Source organism: Aptenodytes patagonicus, chromosome 6 (assembly GCF_965638725.1).
Source record: "Aptenodytes patagonicus chromosome 6, bAptPat1.pri.cur, whole genome shotgun sequence".
In the NCBI taxonomy this organism is placed as follows: domain Eukaryota; kingdom Metazoa; phylum Chordata; class Aves; order Sphenisciformes; family Spheniscidae; genus Aptenodytes; species Aptenodytes patagonicus.
In genome coordinates, this window is record NC_134954.1 from 68,795,624 (window position 1) to 68,818,591 (window position 22,968).

The 22,968-nt window shown below is 43.8% G+C and overlaps 1 protein-coding gene across 1 annotated transcript; it reads right to left on the minus strand.

Moving 5' to 3' along the window:
• Window positions 1-962: 962 nt before the first annotated feature.
• Window positions 963-22,454, minus strand: LCT (lactase). Its single transcript, XM_076343101.1, has 17 exons — window positions 21,791-22,454; window positions 19,813-19,892; window positions 18,460-18,543; window positions 17,398-17,500; window positions 16,675-16,753; window positions 15,195-15,882; window positions 14,163-14,808; window positions 11,324-12,883; window positions 10,719-10,987; window positions 9,978-10,268; window positions 7,907-8,105; window positions 6,981-7,183; window positions 6,483-6,592; window positions 4,395-4,529; window positions 3,096-3,319; window positions 1,930-2,166; window positions 963-1,171 (listed from the first exon to the last, which is right to left on the minus strand). The coding sequence occupies exons 1-17, from the start codon at window positions 22,452-22,454 to the stop codon at window positions 963-965; spliced, it is 5,781 nt and encodes a 1,926-aa protein (XP_076199216.1).
• Window positions 22,455-22,968: the final 514 nt, after the last annotated feature.

Here is a 22,968-nt window from a genome sequence, read left to right on the forward strand (position 1 = left end):
TGCTGACGTACTTGCGACACAAGGAAGCAAGCGGTTAGGCTCATACACTGAAATATAAAATAGAGCGGACATACTTCTTGTTCCGGTTTAAATGACCTTACTTGAGAGTTGTTCATATTAAAATCTGGTAAAACACATCGGAAATAGTGTTTTGGGTCCAGGCTATGGTACAGGATGAAAAAAGATGGGTCTTTTCCACTTCATGTGACAATGTTGCTAGCAGGGGGCTGCAGTACAAGGGCCTGCAAGCTTTTATTTTGGATGAAGGGTCGTAGCCTTCCTGCATGGAAGGATCTTCCCCCCACACCACGTACTGTGCACCTCATTGTCAGAGACCTAAATATGAGAGGTGTTCCGCGCTGCTTCGGATTCCTAGTTAGAGGAGATTTAATTAAGTATTGCACGCTGTACTGGCATAGCACTAGGGCCACTTCCATTGGTTTTTTTAAAATAATTTATGACACAATTCAAAAAAGGCCATATATGAAATAAAGGAAAGGGGGGGGGAAACCCCAATGCAGTAGCTGCAATAGGACAGTACATTCTCCTAGACCAGTTTTCACCAGCGTAGACAGACACTTGTCTTGGCAACACTAAGAAGCTGTAGAGTTTCTAGGGGATGCTCTCGGATCCCTTGAAGAGACCTGCATTATCCAAGGGGAGATGATGAAGCGAGAACAGATTTAGGTTCAGAATCCTTATGCAGACAGAAACAAGCAATTTTACTTTTGTCTTTAAGAAATCAACTCAGTGATGCCTGGGGAGAAAAGAGGCATTTAACGTAGAAAAAAAATTTCCTTTGTATTTTAAAGTTGGTAAGCAAACAACACAATGACAGGGAGCTAGCACTAAGGCAAGACACAAAGTTGCAGCAGTACAAGCACTAGGTTTCTTTTCCTGGTGCTACAGGCTTTTTTTTTTTTTTAATAAAAAAACAAAACATGCTTTAGCAAGTGGAAACTTTACAGTTTACTAAGTTCCATGTGTGACAGTTTACGGGATCTTTTGGATAATTTTCCATACATACATGCAAGAGCAGCCACGCCCAGTGCTCCAACTGCAGAAAGAGCAAAAAGCACATACAGCGCTATTTCTGCGCTTTGTGATGTTAAATCTAATCCCAAAAAACGCACGCTGTCAGCTGGTCCTGGTGTGGCGTCTGTGGGCGTCACTGTCCAGGGGGAAACAAGAAGAAACTATTAGTGTGCGGCCTGGGGTGAACGCTTTCATGCATGGGTGTGCATTGCTGCTTCCTGCCTCTACGAGGCTTTCAGCGTCGCTGTTCACTACTCTGGCAGTAGCCGTAATTCTTTGGGATCAGACACAATTCTAGCTCAGAGTAAAGGCACAACTGAGGCTGATGGTGCAATTCTTGAGCCTCCAGGAGAGGCAAGTATTCTCTGGCAGCCGTGGTCGTCCCAAAAAGCCGATAAAAACAATTATTTAAAAACCCCACACTAACACTGGTTGCTGTTCAGTGTGCTCCTCGAGTTCAGAGAACGTAAATGACAAAAGAAGCAGTATTTCCAAAGGCTTACCCAAAACACCGATCCATATAAAGTATTCAAAATTGGTTAGAAAAAATTATGTAGGAATACTGAATATGTATGGTTTGGAAGACATCTTAGGCAGTTCTCTTAATCAGAGAGAAGTAGAATGGAGTAACTTTTTGCTGCATTTTGGAGACGGGCACGTACCGAGGTGCTATAGCACAAAATTTAGTCACTGTTCTGGTTTCACATACAGAAGTGACGCAATTCCACGTGAATGTCTTCAGTCATAACTGAAGACTAGGCAGTGCACTGCTGGAGCCCTTAAAGAGAATACTGCAGAAAATGGTGGTGTCTTTAAAGACTGTAGATTATGGAAATCTTTTGGGATTAGAATCGGATGCACACACAGAGGCATGATTTCTGCTGCATCACTTACCTTCAGGCTTCTGTTCCAGACAGGGATGGGGGCCCGTTGCTGGGTCTGGAAACCCGTTGCAGTTTATGATCTGCGAGTAATACCTGGCAGAGGCCTTGGGGCGCCGGGGCAAGTTGGGGTCTGTGAAATTCACGTGATAGAACCCAAACCTTTCGTCAAAGCCCACTGCCCACTCGAAGTTGTCCATCAGCGTCCACGCGGTGTAGCCTCGTAAGTCGACGCCGTCGAGCACAACGGCTGTTAGGAGGACCAGGCAGAGCAGGTTAGGTGTGCAGCCGGGTGAGAGGAGGCACCACCACTAGGCCAGCAGTGGCACAAAGCTGCTCCAGGACACTACACAGCAGCAGGGTGCCGAGTGCAGCGAGGTTATTGCCACACCGGCCTCACTGGGTTTGCCCTCTCCCCGTTCCCACCTCCCTCACATCTTGCCTTAGCTCAGTTGCTTTGAGGTAGCTCAGCTGCCAAGTTACAGCTAACGAGCAACCAGGGTAGCTCAGCCAGCCTGCCACGATTGGAGGCTGCTTTTCTCTGCTCCAAAAATGAAAGCTTTTGTCTAATAAGCAAAGGTTTAGGAATCGAGAAGAAAAGCCACCAACATGCAACCGTTGCTTAAACAAGCGCTTGTGGGCCCTCGCTGCCACAAGGCGGTAAGCGAGCGCTTTCTGAACATCTGGCTGGTGGCTCCCAGTACGGCAGAAAAGCAAACTGAAAAAGCCCTTCCTCGATGTTGCTCGGCCACTGCTGTAACTGAAACCAGTTTGGGTTGGGGTTTTTTTGTTTTTAAAAAGATGCAGTTTTTAGACACAGCAGTAGTCAAACTAGAAGGCAAAATAGGTATTCATAGCAGTCACCCGTCAAGTAGTGGAACCTTCTTCTGCCAGATGCAGCTATACAAGGGAGCTGCAGTTACCCTGCTAAACCCAGGGTTTGTTCTTCCTTTAGATCACCTTTCCCTGCAAAGTCGTGGCTATCCGTGGCCAGTTTCTGCTAAACCCAAAGGCTCTCAGAAGTGGATACAGAGTAAACCCACATGGGTGTGCAACTTGCAAGTGTGATGGCAGTGGTCTTTCAGCTCTTCACAACTTGCTTTATACGCCTCAGCCGTGTGGCCAGACACTGCTGCTTGCTAGAGATTTGGATGAGCAGATTTAAATAATCGCTCTTACCTTTCAGTGCTTCGTTAACGTAGCTCCGATAGTAATGCGTTCGCCAAGTGTCATTGAAGTCTAAGGCTCCCCTTTCTGAGATCCCATTTTCAGTCACATAAATCGGAGGGTTGTTGTACTCTTTCTTTATCCATCTCAGGAGCTTTCGGAAACCAAAGGGTGTCACCTTTAGCCAGAAGGAACCGGAGTTCAGCCAGCTGCGGTCGGTTACTGAAGCTACACCCCTGCGGAGGAGGACACAGTGATCAAGGGACCAGTCCCAAGTGCCTGCCGCCGTGCCTGGCACCTCATTGCTGCAGGGCTGAGAAATACGGTGCTGAGCTCTGCGGAAAACTGAACCAGAGGTGACGTTGTGGCAAGCCGGGGAAAGCACGGCGGGCTGAGGTGGTGCTGGTGCTTACAAGCCTCCAGAAAACACTTCTCATACTTTGCTTTACAGTCGTGTTCTGCTTGAATCAACTGTGGCTGAGGATGTGATGTTCTCTCCAAATCTTTGTCCGTTGACACCATTTCTGATGTTCAACGTCTAATGCAGTGCTTGAGCACACAAAATTGCCATTAACACCTACGTCCAGGAATGCAAGACGGAGCCCAGTGTCCTACGGGGCTAAACCACAGGGGCTGGGATGCAGCAGCAAGGGGAAGTGACAATGATTTCATATCTTCTCTGTGGAAAGGTTTCGGAAAACAGCCTGTGTTCACCCTGTGTGTGGTCCCACCGTTACCTTAATTCTCATCAGAAAAACCAGTAAGCTCCTATTGTTTACCTTCGGAAGCTGGGGAAAGAAATGGGTACCTAAATAAAAATCTTGACTTATGTATACTTAACCATGAAGTCATTTAGATGCTTAGGCTTTGAACTTATGTTTACCCGATGTGGTGAGGGAACTAACAACTGTTTAACAGCAAATGGAGCAGTACCCATAAACCAGGATAATCTAGCAGTTCAAACTGCGGATTGGGGGCAGGAAATACAATAAATACTGTTTACAGCTGATCCCAAACTATTGGGAGACTCACAAGTGTGGATTCCTTCCTTTAGTAGATCCTCTAATTTTCTTTGTTCTGTTTTAAACATTCATATTTACCATCAGGTCTGTAAAAAAAGGCCTGTTGCTGGACTTCTGTGAAAATAACAGTATGGCAGATACTGTTGGGGGGTATTTTCCCTGTTATTGGTTACGACAGCTTAAAATATTTGTCTCACGGCTTTATTTGCTATCAGTTTACATTGCTCAGTTGGCCCAGGCTCCAGGTGCATATATTTTACTTGACCAATAATTTACATTCATCTCTTACCTATCAGAATCATACGACAGAACCCCAGCAGGGTAGTTTACGTTGTATGTTAAAACCGTAGTATAATGATTTAGACCGAAGTAGTCATACGTGCCTTTAATTCTCTGCTTTTCACTTTCAGTAAATTCTGGAAGTCTGCAATAGAAAACAGAGAAAAGTATAAACCCCTCAAAATGTAAGTCTTCTCAGGATTTCCCCTTCTTTTGCTTCTACCCCTCCCCAGTCCGATTGTATAAACTAAACTAAGCTTTTGCTAGAATATGCAATTCATGCTGCCTGCTCTACTAACGTTCTCCAAGATCTTCCACCGACCAGAAAAGAGACAGCTGGTGGCTAGAGGTTCTGCTCATGGTCAAACAAGAAGTTTGACCATTATCCTGCTTTTTAAGACAGGAAACAGTGTTTGCCCGGTCAGGAATGGGTTGGGAGGAACTGGTGACAACAATTTTGGTTGTCATGTGCTTACCACAACCCTATGGAGACCCAGAGCTGCAGTGTTCGCGAGTGACCTGTCTCAGCCCACCATCCTGCAAGAGCATGACTAGCTCTGACAGAGGGAAGCATGAAATGGTGCCTCCTAGCAGCCAGGGACATCCAGGGGTCCTGTCCCTGCTCAGGGGAGCTGTCACGAGCCCCCTCAAAACACTGTACTCCTGCTTGCACACGCTGAAGGTGCAGCCAGCCATCTGTGCTAAGATGTGCTTCACAGCAGCAGGGGAGCAGGCATCCGCTACAAGAGGAGCTCTGCTCTTCTCTGGCAGTAGTAGTACTTGGTAGGTCATGGCAGTGGCTAATACAGGGTTGTCTCATAAACTCTGGCTTCTACACGGAAACAGTAAAACCTTCTGAGCTTTCTCCCCGAGATCCACACTTTGAACGCACTCCATGTGTAATGCTGGCATCCCTGATACCAGCACCACAAGCACAAGGGGAGGTACCATGATCCTTCCGGAGGAACATGGGAAAACCCAGGAGAAACTGGGAACTAGGTGCTCTGTGTGGACTCTACCATTTAATCCCAAAGTGCTTGGTTCCCTTCAAAAGGGAGGCCTCCTCAGCAAAGAACATCCCCCCTTTGGGAGCTGCAGCCCTGCACAGAGTAAGAACCGGAGTCAGGGACTCCGGGGTACCCTGGAGCAAGGAGCGAGGTTTCAGCTCTCTCTTTTAGCCAGAAGAGGGAGAAAATTCTCCTGGGAATTAGGTCCCTAGGCAATCCCCGCTGAAAATGCAGCCAGTACTCCTGGCAATTTGGTGATGCTTGAGAGTTTGCAGTCTTAGACTGAGGACAGGACTTCTTCCCCAGACTGAGATGCTTGGGCACGTTATCTCATAAAGCAACACACAGTGACTTTGCTGTCTTATTAATGGCAGCAACCGCCAGAGAAGAAATAACGTGTCCAAAAAAGCGCTCAAGAATGCAAGTGTTTTAGGCCCATATAAAAGCATAACTCCAATCTTGAAGAGACCTGCCCTTGCTGCAGAGCACACACCGACTCTTCCACCATCCTCCCTCATTTCAAAACAAGCGGTCTTTCACATTTTCAGAGAGGAATGATCAGGAATAGCCCCAGACATAATATACCCCATCAAATTGCTATTAAAGTGAAGAGGGAAAAAAAGTGCTTTCCTTATATGTGCCTAAAAAGGGAGAGAAAAGGAAAAACATTCATGATGGAGCACTGCTAGCACAATAGGTTAAGAATAATTAATGGGAATGGAAAACAGGAAACATAATTCAGAGGCACCAATGAGTTCTCGGTGCTCGAGTTCAGGACATCATTTTAAGAACAGTTAAAACACATTTACCATGGTCAGGTAAAGCACTGTGGCTAATGCAGAGCATTTACTATGTCACTCTGAGCTGCCAACTTACTACCCCAAAGATATGCTGTATTAGTAAATTTAGTTTTCAAGAGAGGTAAAGATAGGGAAGGGGCAAAATGTACACTAGAGCTTTGCTGTGAGGATACAGTAAGATTTTTTTACAGTAGCATTGCAATAGAATCATTGAAATTTAGCACTTCTTTCAGAAAAGCAGGTTTCAGCACAGCAAGTAAAACAAAAGCAAATATGTGCCTGGGCTCTTACCGGGACTGGCTCAGACCCTGAGCCAGACTGCGTTCCCGAATCCTCGTTTTCATCACTTCGTTATAATCGCCGTTTTTGAAAATGGGATGAGCAAACCAACCTAGAAAAAACTAAGCCAGGGAATAAGGGAGAAGGATAAATTATGTACCAAAACAGGGGATTTAACCATTCCTCTTCATGTGCTGCTTTATATGTAGTACCTGAATTTATAATGAACAGGCACATGGAGATATGCAGAGATGCCCATTCAGTGGCAGAAAATTTAACAAGCTTTTGGCACTGCAATCATATTTTGTCTCAATTGTGTTGCATACTCGATCAGCCACCAGAAGAGGGAGATCTCCCCTCGCAGTGGTGCCTCTGACTCATCCTTTTCTTTCGTGCTGGCATGGTGAGATGCTGACCTGGGTTTTGGGCATCTCCAGCACCCAGGATGGGGGTGCCACCATGAACAAACCCAGGAGCAGCAGGGAGAGCTGCGACTGGGTGTCTCTGTACCTGCAAGTATCGTCTGGCAGCATTGATGTCCTCCTGGTTGTGTGGGTTCCTTGGTTCTGCCCAGTCAGAGTTGATGGTGATAGAGATTAATCCTCCTTGTTTTGCCCGGTAGGTCTCATTGTAGAGGTGCCAGGCTTCTGCGTGGGCCTTTATTAAGTTGTGCCCCACCACATAAGGGGCTCGCCCTGGCCGAACGGAGATGCCTGCAGAGACAGTGGCAGCACAGGCAGTGGAGCGGCAGTTCCCAGCTTTCTCATCGGCTGCTTCCCAGGTTAACACAACACCCAGGACACCCAGAACTGCCTGCTGGTAAATGAATAAACGTGCAGCACCTGGTGCCCTCAGGCCCAGCCCTGGGCTGAGATGGCTGCTTTGGCAGAGACAGCTGACGGTGCAGCTGCAGCGGGCAGGCTGTGTGGGACCCCGCATTGCCCCTTCCTCCCCCTGCGGCGGGACACGGGCTGGCTCAGCTCTCTGCCTGTGCAGGGCTGCCAGCCCCAGCAACAGGCTGCTGCCGCCAGTACGGAGAGCAGAAAGCTGTGTGCTCAGGCCAGCTCCCATCCCTCCCCTTCCCCTGCTTCTACCCTACAGCTGAGCTTGGCCCTCCTCCAGCCCTAACCCTTCTCCACAGTCACTGGAGCTGCTCTGGAAATGGGGTCTGCTCCAGGCAGCAAGTCTAATCCAGAGGTTGCAGAGGAGGGGTGGGTTAGAGGAGTGGAAGAAGGAGGATGGGTCTTGGAGGGGACAGGCAAAGTGAAAGGAGGATCCGTTCACCACCCCACAGCAGTCCAAACCCCATTTATCCCCACCCCACCATCCTCCTTGCTCTACCTGTGCAAGCCCCTAGCATCTATTCTGCTGCAGCATAAACCAGAGTTGTGCCTACAGTGCTGCAAAGGCTCTGAGGTTATGCCCAGCAGTCTTACCTGGAGCAGCTGTGCCAACACCATAGCCAAGATATGCAGTGTTGTAGGGTTCATTGAGGGTTATCCAAAATTTCACCTTATCTCCCAGTCTCTGGAAGAGGACCTCAGCATATTCCTTAAACCTCTGAACTATAGTATCATTCTCCCACCCACCGATGTTCTGCAGTGCCTGTGGGAGGTCCCAATGATAGAGAGTTACCTGTGGGGAAAGACAGCAAGAGAAAGGACTCAACCTGTCACTTACTTTCAGAAATAAGGTCAATAACCCAGCCTCCTTTATGAACATGAATAAACTGTGCTTTGATCTGCAGCTACCTTTTCCTAACGGTGTTTGAGTTTGTAGCGATCACTTGCGCACTCAAATAAAATCGCTTTTTGCCAGTGTTTCGGTTTCTTTAGGACATGGGGAAATGACTCGAACTCTAAGGACTGCCTGATGGTGAAGATGAAGCTTTTACCAAAAACCACCACAACCTTGTGACAGCAAGAGCTCATCAGTCAAGAACTGCTGGGGCTGCGCTGACTCTCAGATGACATACAGCCCAACTAAACACCTGTTCGGGCTGGTACATCCGTCGGACCAGCCTAGAGCAACGCCATGAAGGCACAGGTTTGCTCAGGCATGAGCTGACGCTTGTGTAGATATTCCCGTATTGCCCCAGTATGGTGTGCATATACATGTATGCAGCGTTTGGTGCTGCCATGTGCACTCTCTACACGGGCCAGGGCTCTCCCTCGTAGCTCAGCGGCTACCAAGGCAGAAACCTTGGCCACCTTCCCTCCTGGGGAGTCCTTCTGTCAGATGCCATGGCCAGAACAAAGGAAAAGGTTGTTTTCTTCCAGTCACCCCACCGTATCGTTTCAATAACGGATAGAGTAGCTACATGGCAAAACTATGAAGAAATCGATAAAACAGTTCTACACAACAAAAATATACGTAACTATCTATACTCCTATACTTGTTTATCCTACCTGTAAGTAGGACAGGGATAGGTAATAGACATTTGAAGAACCATCTTTAAATACACTTTTTATAACTTTTTCTTTTCCCAGGCACTTCCTAACAGTGTTGGTTTAGGTACTCAGTTCTTACAAAAGAACATTAAACTCACTTTAGGAGGGACTGTCCCATTATGTTTACATTACATCTACAGCTTAGCTTTGCAGGTGATGTATTAACCATAACACTCCCAGCAAGGAACCCAAATATTCTAACTTACCAGAGCCTGCTTGGCTAAGCAAGGAGTTTCTTAATGAGCTATAACTCAAAAAAGTGATCATATAAAAAGTGGGAACAAGTGCAGACAATGAAGAAAACAAGGAAATTGGAAAAGCCAACTCCTTCACGATTCTGCAAGTACACTGTTAACAAAAAAGAAGTTCAGAGAAAGCAGGAGTGAGCTGCTGAGCGGAGGAAGACTGCCTAGTGATGGAAACTGCTCAACAACCTTCTTGCCTTGGTCTCCATAGGTAAGCACTGCTCCCAGACCTCTGTGTGTACCAGCATGGTTTGGGGAGGACAGGGACAGCCAGCAGTATACGGAAAAAAGGTACATGTGTCCAAGTCTATGGAGACAGGTTAGATTCACCCAACAGTGCTGAAAGAGCTGATTAATGCAGCGGTGAGGTCACTGTCCATGAGATGTGACAAACCATGCCGATCAATGGAGCTTCCTGACTCCTGGGAAAAGAATAATGTTACATCTGTCTCCAAGAAAGGCAAGAAGGAGGATCCTGGGAACTATGGCTTGGTCAGCCTCACCTCAGTCTCTGGAAAGATCACTGAGTAGGTCCTTGTGGAATCTACTTCCAAGCACATGAGAGGTGAGAAGGTAATTGGAATCAGCCAACAATAAGGTTACCGTGATCTTTCTGGGTAGTAATTATTTCTAACTTATCACTATATTCCCAGTTCATTTGCTCATGCAAAAACCATGTTTCCTTGCGGAACACAATGAAAAACAATTTCTCTGTGGAGGAGGGCGTGGATGGAAACACACACATGTACTCTGAGCATCAGACTTGGGCTCTGCTATTTTTTAGTTAGCTGAAAGTTACCGTTTTTAGTTACCTGAGGCATAATATTAGCTGCCAGAAGAGCGTCGATAAGCCTTTCATAATAGTTCAGTCCCATTTCATTGATGTATCTGGTGGTCCCATCTGGGAGAATGCGAGACCAGGAGATTGAAAAGCGATAATGAGACACCTGAAGGCTTTTCAGCATTTCCACATCCTCATCGATCTTGTGGTAGCTGTCACAAGCTACGTCTCCAGTGTCATCATTGCTGATTTTCAAGGGAGTGTGAGAAAATTGATCCCAAATGCTAAGTCCTTTCCCATCTGCTCTCCATCCTCCCTCAATCTGTAATTGAAGATGGGGGGGGGGATTGTTAGTAAACTCCAAATTTAGGTCTTGCCCTAGCAAAGAATTCAGCCTGTTAGTCTTTGTGGCACCACACAATATTTTGACTTATCAGCTTAAGACTAGAAATAGTAATGTTTTTACCGTGCCTAGTAAGACCTCTTAGGCCTCAAGGCAAGATGTATTAGCAAAGTACAATGTCACAGAACAGGTATTGTTTCAGTTCACCTGCTGCTCCATGTTGGCTGGCTCTTGTGAAGCCCGTGCTGCTGTCTCAATTCCTGTGGTATAACCATGCCCTTAAATATCTCCAAGTTCCTCCCTTTTACTGCAGTTGTTACACTAACCCTTAATTACAGTAAAACTTAATGTTACAAAAGCTGTAGGCGTCTCATCCAAAATGAATTAACTGTCCGCAGGTACTTTAAGAGTCCATCTTGGTTTCCTAACCTGATAAGCTGAAGTTGCTACGCTCCACCAAAAGTTCTTTGGAAACTCTCCGTATAAAAACTCGTCTTCTTTTGGCAATGGGATACCATTATTGCGGATGATTTCTGCATAGTACACAGCAGAGCGCTTTGGGGTTCTTGGCCTGTTGGGATTGTGAAAATCAACCTGGTGCAATCCAAATCTTGGATCATAACCATTCAACCATTCAAAGTTATCCATAAAAGACCAAGCGTTGTATCCTTTCAGATTAACGCCATCCAATTTGTAAGCTGAAAGACCAGAAACAAATGGAAGAGCATCAGTGGTATAATCACACATTAAATGAACCAGAAGGAATTCACATACAAGCACATACACACTTTCAGCTTCATAAAGCTGGCACTGGACAACTAAGATCATAAGAGACTCTTCATAGTTGGAGCATACAGAGTACAAACGGCCATGTAAAGGAGATCTTAAAAAGAAACATTATGTTTATATTGTGTTCAGAATATTTAAAGACCAATATCAATTGCTTTTAAAAACTACTCCTCAGAGGAAGAAAGTAACCAGAAATCTGGGGAGGAGACACGCAACACCAACAGAACAAAAGCAAACACTGGTACCTTTTAAAGCTTCATCAATGTATGTTTTGTAGTAAAATATCCTGGTATTGTCATCAACATCCGATTTGGTCTTTATCCCCACCCCATTCTCAATTATGTATATTGGGGGATTTCCATATTCTTCTTTGATCCAGTTCAGTAGCCTCCTCAGCCCCCAGGCCACAGCCCGATGGTCAGTAATAGCTGAGGAAGGCCAGGAGCTGTCAACCTTTGTTACGACTTCCTGGTCATACTCATAAGAGAAGGGCCTCAGCCGGGTCGTTGCATGGGTTACAATTTTGGAGGTGTAGGTGTTGAAGCAGAAGACATCTGCGGTGCCCCTGATGTATTCACGCTCCTCCGCTGTGAAAACCGGTAGGCGAGATGATGGCAGGTTCTGGAGCTCACTCCTGTTCCCAACTTTCCACTTCATGACTTCAGGGTAGTCCCCATTTTTGAAAACCGGGTGTGTAAACCACCCCACCAAAAACTGCAGGTACCTGTCTGCAGCTTCTATGTCCCTGGGGTCACTTGGTGTCTTCGGCTCAACCCAGTCAATGTTGGGACAGAGAGCGATGACCCCTCCCTGACTCGCTCTGTAGTTGTCATCATATGTGTGGTAGACCCTGGCGTGAGCTTTCAGCAAGATGTGAGCAACCCTGTAGGGAGCACTGCCAGGGTCATTGACATTGGGTGGAAATGCCCCAACGCCATAGCCAACCCAGGCAATGACTTGGGGTTCATTGAACGTAATCCAGAACTTCACCCTGTCCCCAAAGGTCTGGAAACAGAAGTCTGCAAAACTATCAAACAGGTCAATCAGCGTGCTGCTCTCCCAGCCACCAATGTCCTGGAGGGCTTGTGGCAGGTCCCAGTGGTAGAGAGTGACGATTGGAGTGATGTTGTTTGCAACCAGTCCATCAATGAGACGGTTATAGTAGTCAACTCCGTGGCTGTTTATTAAGTTGTTCCTTCCACTGGGGAAAATTCGAGACCAGGACAGGGAGAAACAATAGTTCTTTACCCCTAAGGCTCTCAGGAGGTAAATATCTTCCTCCACCTTGTTGTAGCTATCACAAGCTATATCTCCAGTATCATTATTCTTTATATTCCCTGGGACATGGGTGAAGTTATCCCAAATGCTGGGTCCTTTGCCATCAGCATCCCAACCTCCTTCTACCTGGTAGGCAGAAGAAGACACACCCCATGTAAAGTCCTCTGGAAATGTCCCATAAAAGTACGTGTCCCTTTCAAAGTCTGTTTGAGATGAAAACTTCTGCCAGACCACCTTTGCCTTGGAGGGAACTTCTGATGCTGGTAAATTCGGCAACTTTGATGGCATGGGTAGGTCAAACACCACTGGTGTAGAAAATCTGTCCAAGACTTTGGATGGGAAACCATTTTTTTCAATAACACTGGAATAGAAATAAGCAGATGCCTTGGGAGTCCTTGGTCTGTTGCTATCTTCAAAATTCACATGATGTAGCCCAAATTTTAGGCTGTACCCCGCTGGACCTTCAAAGCCATCAACCAGGGATCGAGCAATATATGACCGAACATCAACTGTGTCTAGTTTTACCGCTGTCACAGAAACAGTACAAGACACCGTTATTCATTTGAACATTTTCTGAATACAGCACAGCACAACGTAAGCACCACAACTGAGGGTAACAGTGTGATAAGGCAAACATCTACGAATGGTCTTTTAGGCAAAAAAAACCCCCAAACAATTAGAGTATCTGGCAAGAAAAGCAGTCAGCACTGTAATAGGAGCTGGTCAAATGCTTAGTGATAAAAATGTGTGAGAAAAGAAATATTAGTCAAGAGATATTTGAGTACAGGGCACTTGTGCCACAGGTATCCCTTTCCCTGTGTTCTTGTTTTCAAGCACAATTCATCAATTTAGGTATATGGCGTTCTTTTAGATTTAACTGAAACGTTACAAGTGTTTAGTGCTTGCCTATCTTCCCTGAGCACAAGAGTTTCTTCTGTGTATCCAATACCAGCAGAAGCAAGTCCAGCATCCTTCCTCTCATTGCCTACAAAAAAGCACTAAATCTCTCTCCTTCCAGAAAAGTTCACTTCCCATGTGCAGTCCATCTTCTTTACTTCTGCTAAGGCATAACAGCAATGCTAAATTGTGTTTTCCATAGCTCTTTTAACACTTCTATCAGTATGTCAAGAACTAGGTCAAGAAGATCAAATGCTGTATACTGATGACCAACATATTTAATACAGCATATTTAATAAAGTTTTCCTGACGGTATTGATTTGTGTCTCTCAAGAGAGTATCAGTCAAATCTCTATTTGAAATCTCAAATCTCTATATCTGTCCAGAACTTCAGTGACTAATATTAATTTTTATGTCAATTGATAAGCAGTTTGCAAAGATACAGGCATACCTTGAGCCTTGCTCAAAACGATAGACATATAAATATCTCCCTAAAAATTCTAACCTGAAATGGTACAGGATGCTGTCAGTTAGATCTGCCTTATCAGTAAAGACATCGTTCAGTCCTGATCTATGAGATCTCTGTAGGCAAGAGCCTGCCTGCAGGCAAATCATCTTCAGGGGAGCTGAAGTATATAAACACTGTTCTCACAGAGGGACTGATATTAGGGTCCAGGCTACATTAATCCATATATATGAAAAACCTATTCCCATATCTAAACAGAATGGAGAGTTCTGTATCTGGACACCAGGTAGGCTGAAGTATACGAGATCACACCACACACACAATAAGCAGCTGACCTCATGTCACCATGCAAGTGGGGATGTTTTAAAGTTAACGCCCACGGAAGTGATAGAATAACTAGCTGCCATTATTAAAAAAAACCCAAAATTTTAATTTCTCCATACCTTTTAGAGCCTCATTGATGTACTGGCGGAAATAATCCACTCGCAGAGTGTCATTAATAAGATCCCCTGCATCTTCCGTCGGCATACCATTTCCTGCTATGTAAATGGGGATCTTTGTCCCTGTATATTCCTGGGACACAAACTTCAGCAGCCTTCTTAATCCCCAAGGGACCACATGGATCCAAGAAGAGGCAGTCTGTGGCCAAGAAGGATCTACATGCAAGGAGAAGTTCCCGATGCTCTCATAGCTTGGTGTGCAGGTCCCATTAGTCACAGCACTGACCAGGCGGGAAGTATAATGGGAAAGACCAAAAAAATCTGCTGTCCCTTTCACCCAGGACTTCTCCTCTTCTGTAAACAGAGGCAGCTGTGCAACTGTTGTGGAGCACTGCTGGTTTACTTCGTGGATCTGAGCCTTCAGGATATCTGGGTAATCACCATTAACAAATATAGGGTGAGCAAACCAGCCAAGCATGAACTGCAGGTACCTCTCAGATGCCCTCACGTCCTCAGAGCTGGTTGGAGTCTTGGGTTCAGCCCAATCCGAGTTCAGCACCAGCCCCACCTTTCCCAGTTGCTGAGAGCGGTATTTGTCATTATACAGGTGCCAGACCTTGGCATGAGCCTTGAGAATTGTGTGAGCCACCTGGGGGCAGAAAGCAGAGGAATATGTGACACACTGCTTTGTACAAGAACTCTTAAGCATTGAGATGATTGCCATGTGAGAATATCATCTCCACCCAAAAGAAGAAACCTTGACAAGACAAATAATCATAGCCAGAGAGTGCAGTAGGTTTTGGATTAAGCAGAATCTGGCTATCCATCAACACCAGTTTTCAGAATAGAAAAATAAAATAAAGACTTCTAGCACCCATTAACTACCCCATTTTTTTGCAAGTATCATAAATCCAACAAGCAAATAGTTGTCTCAAAGGCCACATTAGGCTTGAACATAGTTAAAGTACAGAACCATCAGAGGAAAACAACACAACAATGGAAGCTGCAGGATCCCAGTTATTCCTGTGTCCCTACCTTGTAAGATGCTACTCCTGGGTCAGTGATTCCTGGGGGATGCTCTCCGGTGCCATAGCCAGCATAGCTGATAACCCAAGGCTCATGGAAAGTAATCCAGAACTTGACCCGATCCCCAAAAGTGGCAAAGCAGAAGTCTGCATAGTTTATAAAAGCATCTATGATACTGTCATTCTGCCAGCCACCAAGAACCTGAAGAGCTTGTGGGAGGTCCCAGTGGAACAGAGTCACCATGGGCTCAATGTTAGAGTCTAGCAACTGGTTAATTAATTGGTTGTAATAATCAACACCCTTGGAGTTGATGGTCTCGTTGGTGCCAGCAGGGAAAATTCTAGGCCAGGATACAGAAAATTTGTACAGCTGGGGATGAAGACCCCTAAGTAGGTAAACGTCGTAGCTGGTTTTATAGTAGCTGTCACATGCCACGTCTGCTGTTTGGTTCATGTAGGCATGATCTGCATGCCCAAACTGATCCCAGACGCTCTCTCCTTTCCCATCCTCTGCCCAAGCTCCTTCAGTGTTAAAGGCACCTGTAGATGTGCCCCAGAGGAAACCACTTGGAAAAACATCTTGCAGAAAAGAATCCCTCTCCAGTTCAGACTGTTTAGCAAATCTTTCCCAAACTGTTTGATAGGAGGAGAGAGGGGCAAGAACAGCATCTGGATTCTCCTGTACAGTATTTGTTTTGCTGGAAATAGAAGAAAAAGAAGTTACAATCTCCAAGGTGGGTGCCAGTGCCACAGAACTTGCAAACATGGAGGATAAAAGAATCATTTGCTTCCCATTCAGCTGACATAAGCCTCTTAGGGTATAGTTCCTTTGCCATCTGATCAATCCAGCCTACTGCCTAGCAGATGGAGGTGGAGTGCAATGAGCTAACTGCTGAGCGGCTCAAGAGCTATATATCTAATGCATTTCTTTGCAGGTAAATTCTCATAATTCATTACAGCTAGGTCAAAGGCGCAAACAAAATCCTTGCAGTGTGTAGCAATTTCACATGCTACAACTGCTCTCATGAGTGTCCACAGGATAAGCTAAAACTAATCAATCCTGCTTCTGTAATCCTTAGCATCTCCCTCCACAATGACATCTCCTACATTTCTGTAGGCCCAATTGGCTTCTCTCCTACGAAAGCCTCTCTTGTATTTATTTATTTATTTATTTATTTATTTATTTTTAACTATTTTGCTCTTGAAAAGAACAGAAGGCTTGGAAAATGTACCTGTTACTATTGGCTTGAAGGTGCAATCTGGGTAACCAAGGATGAGAGAGTCAAGAGGATTACATTGCCTGTAATAGTAGGATAAAGGATTGCCTGTAATAGCAAGAGACGGGGCTCAGCAGAAAGGCGTTCCTTTCCAGTCCTTTCAGCAGCTAACAGCAGGCTTCACCACTAAAACTGTCTTGTGTCTGCCTGCACATATGTTTCTAGAGGACACCATTTTATTATAGTATCTGATTTAAGGGATAAAAGCTGTACCTTAAAACATGAGATGATGAGAAGTCCAAGAACTCATTAACATCATACCCAATCGTACGTGTCTCTTCTTTATTAATAGCTGAAAACAAACAAATGGTAAGTGATGGATTTAGTCACAACTTAGATGCCATGGACTGCATGACACTACTTGTACATACAATCACACCTTTAGATACAAGGTGCTTTTCATAACTAATAGCTATTTTTCTCAGATCAAATACATTGAGGTTTTATTAGGTATTCACAATTTCATGTTAAAAAATGATCATAGAATCATAGAATCATTTAGGTTGGAAAAGACCTTTAAGATCATCAAGTCCAACCATAAACCTAGCACTGCCAAGTCCACCACTAAACCATGTCCCTAAGCACCACATCTGCACATCTTTTCAATACCTCCAGGGGTGGTGACTCCACCACTTCCCTGGGCAGCCTGTTCCAATGCTTGACAACCCTTTCAGGGAAGAAATTTTTCCTAATATCCAATCTAAACCTCCCCTGGCACAACTTGAGGCTGATGAAAATGATGAAAAGCTTTGGGGAAGTTTTCCTGCTTCCCCTCCCTCAACACTGACCATCCACCCTTAATTTTCCGAGAAGGCTATGAAAGAAACCGTAAAGTTATTTTATCCAATAGCAGCAGACAAATTTGAACTCCCTCTATAATTTGTCATGCAGAGCTTAGCTAAAAAACTCTCCTCTTTCTTGAAATATGTCACTCACCTGTGACAATGGCAGCTACTGGTATGAAAGGATTCTCTTCCATGGAACCACAATCAAGGAACTGTAGACTAAAAACCAAGATCTCTATGTCCTTCCAGACATTCTGCAAAACCAGAAGTCAGAGACTTGTATGAAAAGAAGCATCAGCCAGCTAGTAGAACCATGCTCTTGGCATTTGTTGCTTTAAACACAGAATAGGAAATACCTAGAAGACTGAGAATCGGTGATAAAGTTCTTCAAAGTTAAATTCATAAATCAACAGAGTAAGCATTAAATACCACCCACTATTTTTCTCTGATCCAAAAAAAAGCCCAATGCAAATCAAAGCATAAACCCCAGATCTATCATTGAAAAGGCACAAGGAACTATGTCCTTTTTTGAAAGCTTACTTGGTAAGAATCTGTTGCCATAAATGGCCCACTCCAGATTTTTAGAGTGACTGCAGCATGCTGGCACCCTGAAGAGAATGAGTCACATGGGTAGCTCCTTATTCTGCTACTCAGTTGCTGGATGACTCTTGTCTTACGGATTTTAAGAATGCAATTCTCCACCAGAAGTTTAATATACTAGCCTATAGCATCACTGACGTTGCTGCTGTGTGATCTAACCCTTTCACAAACTCATCCTCACTGACATTTCTAGCACTGCCTCTACTGATGAAGAGTTGCGAAGTTTGGTGGTACAATTGCAGAACACATGCTAGACTAAAATAGCGTCTTTTAGTGTACAGGTTTTAGCCTAACAGCTTATAAAACACTTAGGATGTGAGAGAGAAGGTTTTTCAGTCCTGGACAAAAGAATTAAGCCATTCCAATCGTTAATGCATCGATAATGAGCACTGACCAAGACGATCCTTTCCAGCACTTTCAAACACCTGTTTTTAAGTCAGAATAACAACAGGGAAGTAAGTGAGCGGTATGCAGCTGTTTCCTAGTGTAGCTGTTGTCTGAGCTGTCACAGCAAATCAGAACTGTTTAGACACGCATCAAGAAACATGAAATTCCCCTTCTATTTATGGTCTGTTGTCCCCTGCTATACTTTGAACACTGTGCATAAAGTTACCTGGAATTCACTCAATTTCTTGTAGAAATCTGTTTCATTTCCACAACAGTACTGAAGGCTGAGAGACAGAAAGTCTACTGAATCCTGGAAACAAGAAAAGGAAAAGAGTAATTCTGGAGTAAAATGCAATTTTTGCAGGTATTATGTTGAAAATATATAAAATTGTGAAATAATTGACAAAGATACGTTGCTGGAGTAAGAAGCCATACAGCTGTATGGGACCCCTGGACAATATAATGAGTACAAAGTGGATACTGTATGGGAAAATGCATTTTGTGTCTCTCCTTCTAAACAAATTAAAATCTAAACAGCTAAAGGAAATTCTAGGAGTATTTTATGAATTTAATATTGATGATTTAAAGTTGATTCTTTAATTAGTAAGACTGAAGAAGCCTATGATTAATCAGACAGAGAAACCTTTGCAACTATGTGGTTCAGGTAGGCCTTATCAATAATCCTTTGGGGAAAGTTCACTTCAGAAATCTTTAATCATTCCAAACTACAAGTGTTATCCCACTCGAAGTCATCAAGGTCAAGGGAACAGAGAGTATTCTTTTATTAAACCAGCTGATGAAGTTGGAAAAAATCTGATAAGCTTTCAGTGTATTTTTCAGTCCAAGGTTTTCTCCTAGTTTAGTGAGCTCATCCAATACATCATCTTTCCTCTCCCTGCAAACCACACCTTACTTATATCCTTGAAATGCCGTGCCTACAATATTGCTTACCCTATTACTAAATTTTGAAGGACTGTGAATACAAGCTAAAAACCTTCACTGGTATTTGTTCGCTACATCCTACATCAACATCCTCCAGGTGAAGACAACTACTAAGAGGGTTTGGTCTTTACAGGGTTTGGTCATCATCTTTGTAGAGATTATGTTCCATGTTGTGTCATCCCCGTGCAGCTAGATCACTTTTAGCACAGCTCCGCCTGTGTTTTAACACAATAAGCAGACTTTTTAAAATAGCGGTTATTTAAAATAAAGTATCTTTTTTATTTGGTGGTGCATTAAGTAGACTTGCAAAGACAATAACAATAGGTACACTTTTTGCAGACGCCTTGTCATTTAAGCATGTATATTGCTAAAATCGCCAATTTTGAGAGCAAATATTTCTCCATATATCTTAATCAGTGCCTACTAGCCAAGAAAGGATGCTGAAGTCATTTTTAAAATCAGCGAGCTTCACATGATCAGACTAATCAAATAAGTAAAATTTACCAAATTGGTCAGTTGGTCAACTTGCTAAAATTTTATTTGACTTGCAACAAGCCGCTTGATCCCGTACATAAAAATCAAGCTAAATAAAATCAAATTTATGTAATTTTGGAAATAATTTCTATTAAGGTGTTACCTGAAGAGAAACTGAAAGCAATTCTGATGAAGCATTATCCAAGACATGATCCATTCCTAAAGCAATGGACAGCTTTCCTCCTTGAAAAAACAAGAGGCAGTCTACTAGTTGTATGTTAAGGACAAATAAAAAATTTCGGTTCACTGCAGTTATTTTAAAATCAGTTGGAAATTTTTGAAGATGCGGATCATCAGATAGTGCCCTAGGTAGCTGACTTCAGAATACCCACTATGATTTCAACGGAGAGTTGAAGAAGGAAGAAATTCAAAGGCAGAGTTCAAGGAGTCTTTGTCAATAAATCTTGTCTTATCATGACTGCTCATAAACATCTTAGCACTGTTGCTCGCAGGAAGGTGGATCTGAATACAGCTGTCCAGTGGGTGCCCTTCCACTCCGTGAATAATTATAAGTAATATCTTCAATTTTCATGCCTTTGTGGTGGTTCTACAGTGGTAATTTTTTTAATAATATATTTTTAAAATCCATTCTGTGCTGGATGCTGCTGAGATGCTGGGATGCCGGGAACTTGGGGGGACAGGTTATGCGGGAGGGAAGCTGGGCAATGCAAAGTATTCCTGACAAATGCAGGAATTAAAAATAAATAAATTAATTAAAAATTTGAAAAAAACATGACTCAGCCAGCTCTACCGGTTGTCTGCCTGGGACAGAAAAACTCCAAGCCCAAAGAAGGCAGACCCAAGAGGACAGCTGCTTAGAAAATCCCAGGTACCCATCATAGAAGAGGTGAAATTCTCTTGCTCTGTGTAACACAGGTAGAGTTAAGATTTAATTACTTTAAAACCCCAGTGTCTGCAATGAGGAAAGTCAAACAAAGGAAGACTTCCTCACACTACTGTTATCTCACAGGAGACTTCTTGTGCCTTGTTTCTTCATGGTTTGAGGTACATTTCAGGAAGTTTTTAATCTTTCCTCTGTGGGTCAGGAAGATGTACACTAAAATATATTATTGTCTACAAAATAGCTTGATTATTATGACTTTGTCATTGTACACAGAAAAAAAATAGAGCAAGACTGGATTTGAGTAATTTTAAAGTAATTTGTAACTGATAGAGATAATTAATTTTCATTTTACATTAAAAAGTAAATATATTGTTTCATGTTGTTTTATTTAACTTTTTAAATTTAAACAAAATAATTTCCCTTTGGTTAAATGAGAAATGTCATTCTAAACCATGAGCAGTTTTGTTTAAGTGGATTTGGTCAACACATTTGCAAAGATTTCCACCTTTTAGGTGGAAAGCTGGTAGTTGAATTTGACCTGATTCTTCAGCTAGATCTGGACCTCCAAAGCTGTATTCCTTGGGACCACATCATGCCTTAATGAAAAAGCCTGCACTCAGCATACAGAAGAGATTATAGCTCAGCCACTGACTGATGGCATGATCTTCCTCCCTTAGCTGAAATGGTAGCAATTGCAATCCCAGTTTTCAATGACATTGAAATAAGCAATAAGGCTTTAAAAATGAGATGACTGGGCAGGAATTATTACACATTTAAGGTTTGGTATATGAACAGTATGAGACTACAGTTCATCGGGGGCATCTGCTGGTCTTTAAACTAAGAGAACATGGACAGCAGCCCTTAGAGAAAAAGCATATAAAAGTATTATAATGTTTGGTTTTGAAGTACTAGTTTCTGCTGCTCAAATTAACTGGAGACTATTTAACACTTCCCTGATGCTTAAAAGATTAAATACAAATATGCATACATACACATATATATTATCATCAACTATTTTGGCTATCATTTGAAGTAAAATGCAATTACCAGTAAATTATAAGACAATTATAAAAATAAGGGATTTGAGGGAACCTGTTACTCAAGGATTTCTCTGTAATTCTGAGAGTACTGATAGCATGTTCACACAGAGATTGCATGTAGCAGTTGCCATTTAATCCCATCACAAAATATTTGTGAAAAAGTCATATAAAAAAATCCCTCTCCCCATTCTCCTTACCCGCCGGCGAGTATTTCTCGTGGTAGACGGTGTAAGCTCTTTCATGAGCGGCAGCTAGGGCCTGGGCTCGGTACTGGGGGTCATCATAAGGCAGGCCTTTAAGGACCTCCGGCAGGTCGCTGAAGGTGAGCCACACATTGACCAGGTCCCCAAAAACACGGAAGCTGAACTCTGCGTATTCCACAAAAAGGTCAGCAAAAGCATTGGCTTTCCAACCCATGGCCTGCGCAGCCACAGCGCCAGGGACATGCTGGTGATGCAGAACTACCACTGGCCTGAGGTCTGCAGCAACCAGGGTCTCGAGCAGCTCCTGGTAGCACTGCACTTGAGCTTCATCTGGCTTCCTGGCATCCCCCTTCGGAAGAATGCGTGCCCATGGCAGGAAGACTTTGTAATGTGTCACCCCGATCTCACGAAGGTGGGAGAAGTACTGGGGCAGCTCAAGAGCCACAAGATCTTGTTGGCACACGTAATCACGGGCTTCAGCCACGGCAGGGCCCTGATCTTCCTTGGGTAGGACTTGGTTCTGCAGCTGCAGTCTATTTACTAACTTGCTGGGTAGAGGTCCAGCAATAGCGATAATATTCTGAGCAAATTCCCCATCTATCCCAAGGCTGGGAGAGACTAACAGAAAGAAGACGACTGCCTTACAAATCAGCTCCATTTCTGGACCTGCTTCAGAAACAGTTACTCCACACTACTTATATTACAGTAGAAGTAATATTTAACTGAAATTATCTATTACACAGATAAATCTTCCCAGAACTAGCTGGCACTAGACTGATAACAAATCAGGACTTTCAATCTATAGCTGAACAAACAAATGGACGAATACAAAAAAACACTGTCAAACAATTAGTTGGAGAAAGGTCATATGGAAACACTTTCCGAGATGCTCAGGTTCCCCTTTACGCTTGAACATCAACTGACATTTGTTGATACTGCCTCCATTTCAGAGGAAGATAAAATAAGTAGACAATACTTTTCATCTCCTCTTGGCCCTTTTTGGCTTAAGAGGAATCCCAGCACAGCTCTGGATGCAGAAAATAACAAGAGTGGAGTTACCTGCATTGCTGGGGCTGGATGCCACTGCGGCTCAGGGTGTGCAGGACAGCAAGAAGCACGTTTGTGCTCTAATGCTTGGGTGCATAAAGGAAATCTGAGATGTGGCATCTTAC

Bases quoted from the DNA above. Each gene is read 5' to 3' on its own strand.
- LCT (XM_076343101.1), bottom strand. From the start codon at position 22,454: ATGGAGCTGATTTGTAAGGCAGTCGTCTTCTTTCTGTTAGTCTCTCCC. The intron at 12,884-14,162 runs GTATGGAGAAAT...TTTCTGTGACAG, and splicing joins CATCAATGAGGCTCTAAAAG to CGGTAAAACTAGACACAGTT. The intron at 10,269-10,718 runs GTTAGGAAACCA...CTTCAATTACAG, and splicing joins TAGCAACTTCAGCTTATCAG to ATTGAGGGAGGATGGAGAGC.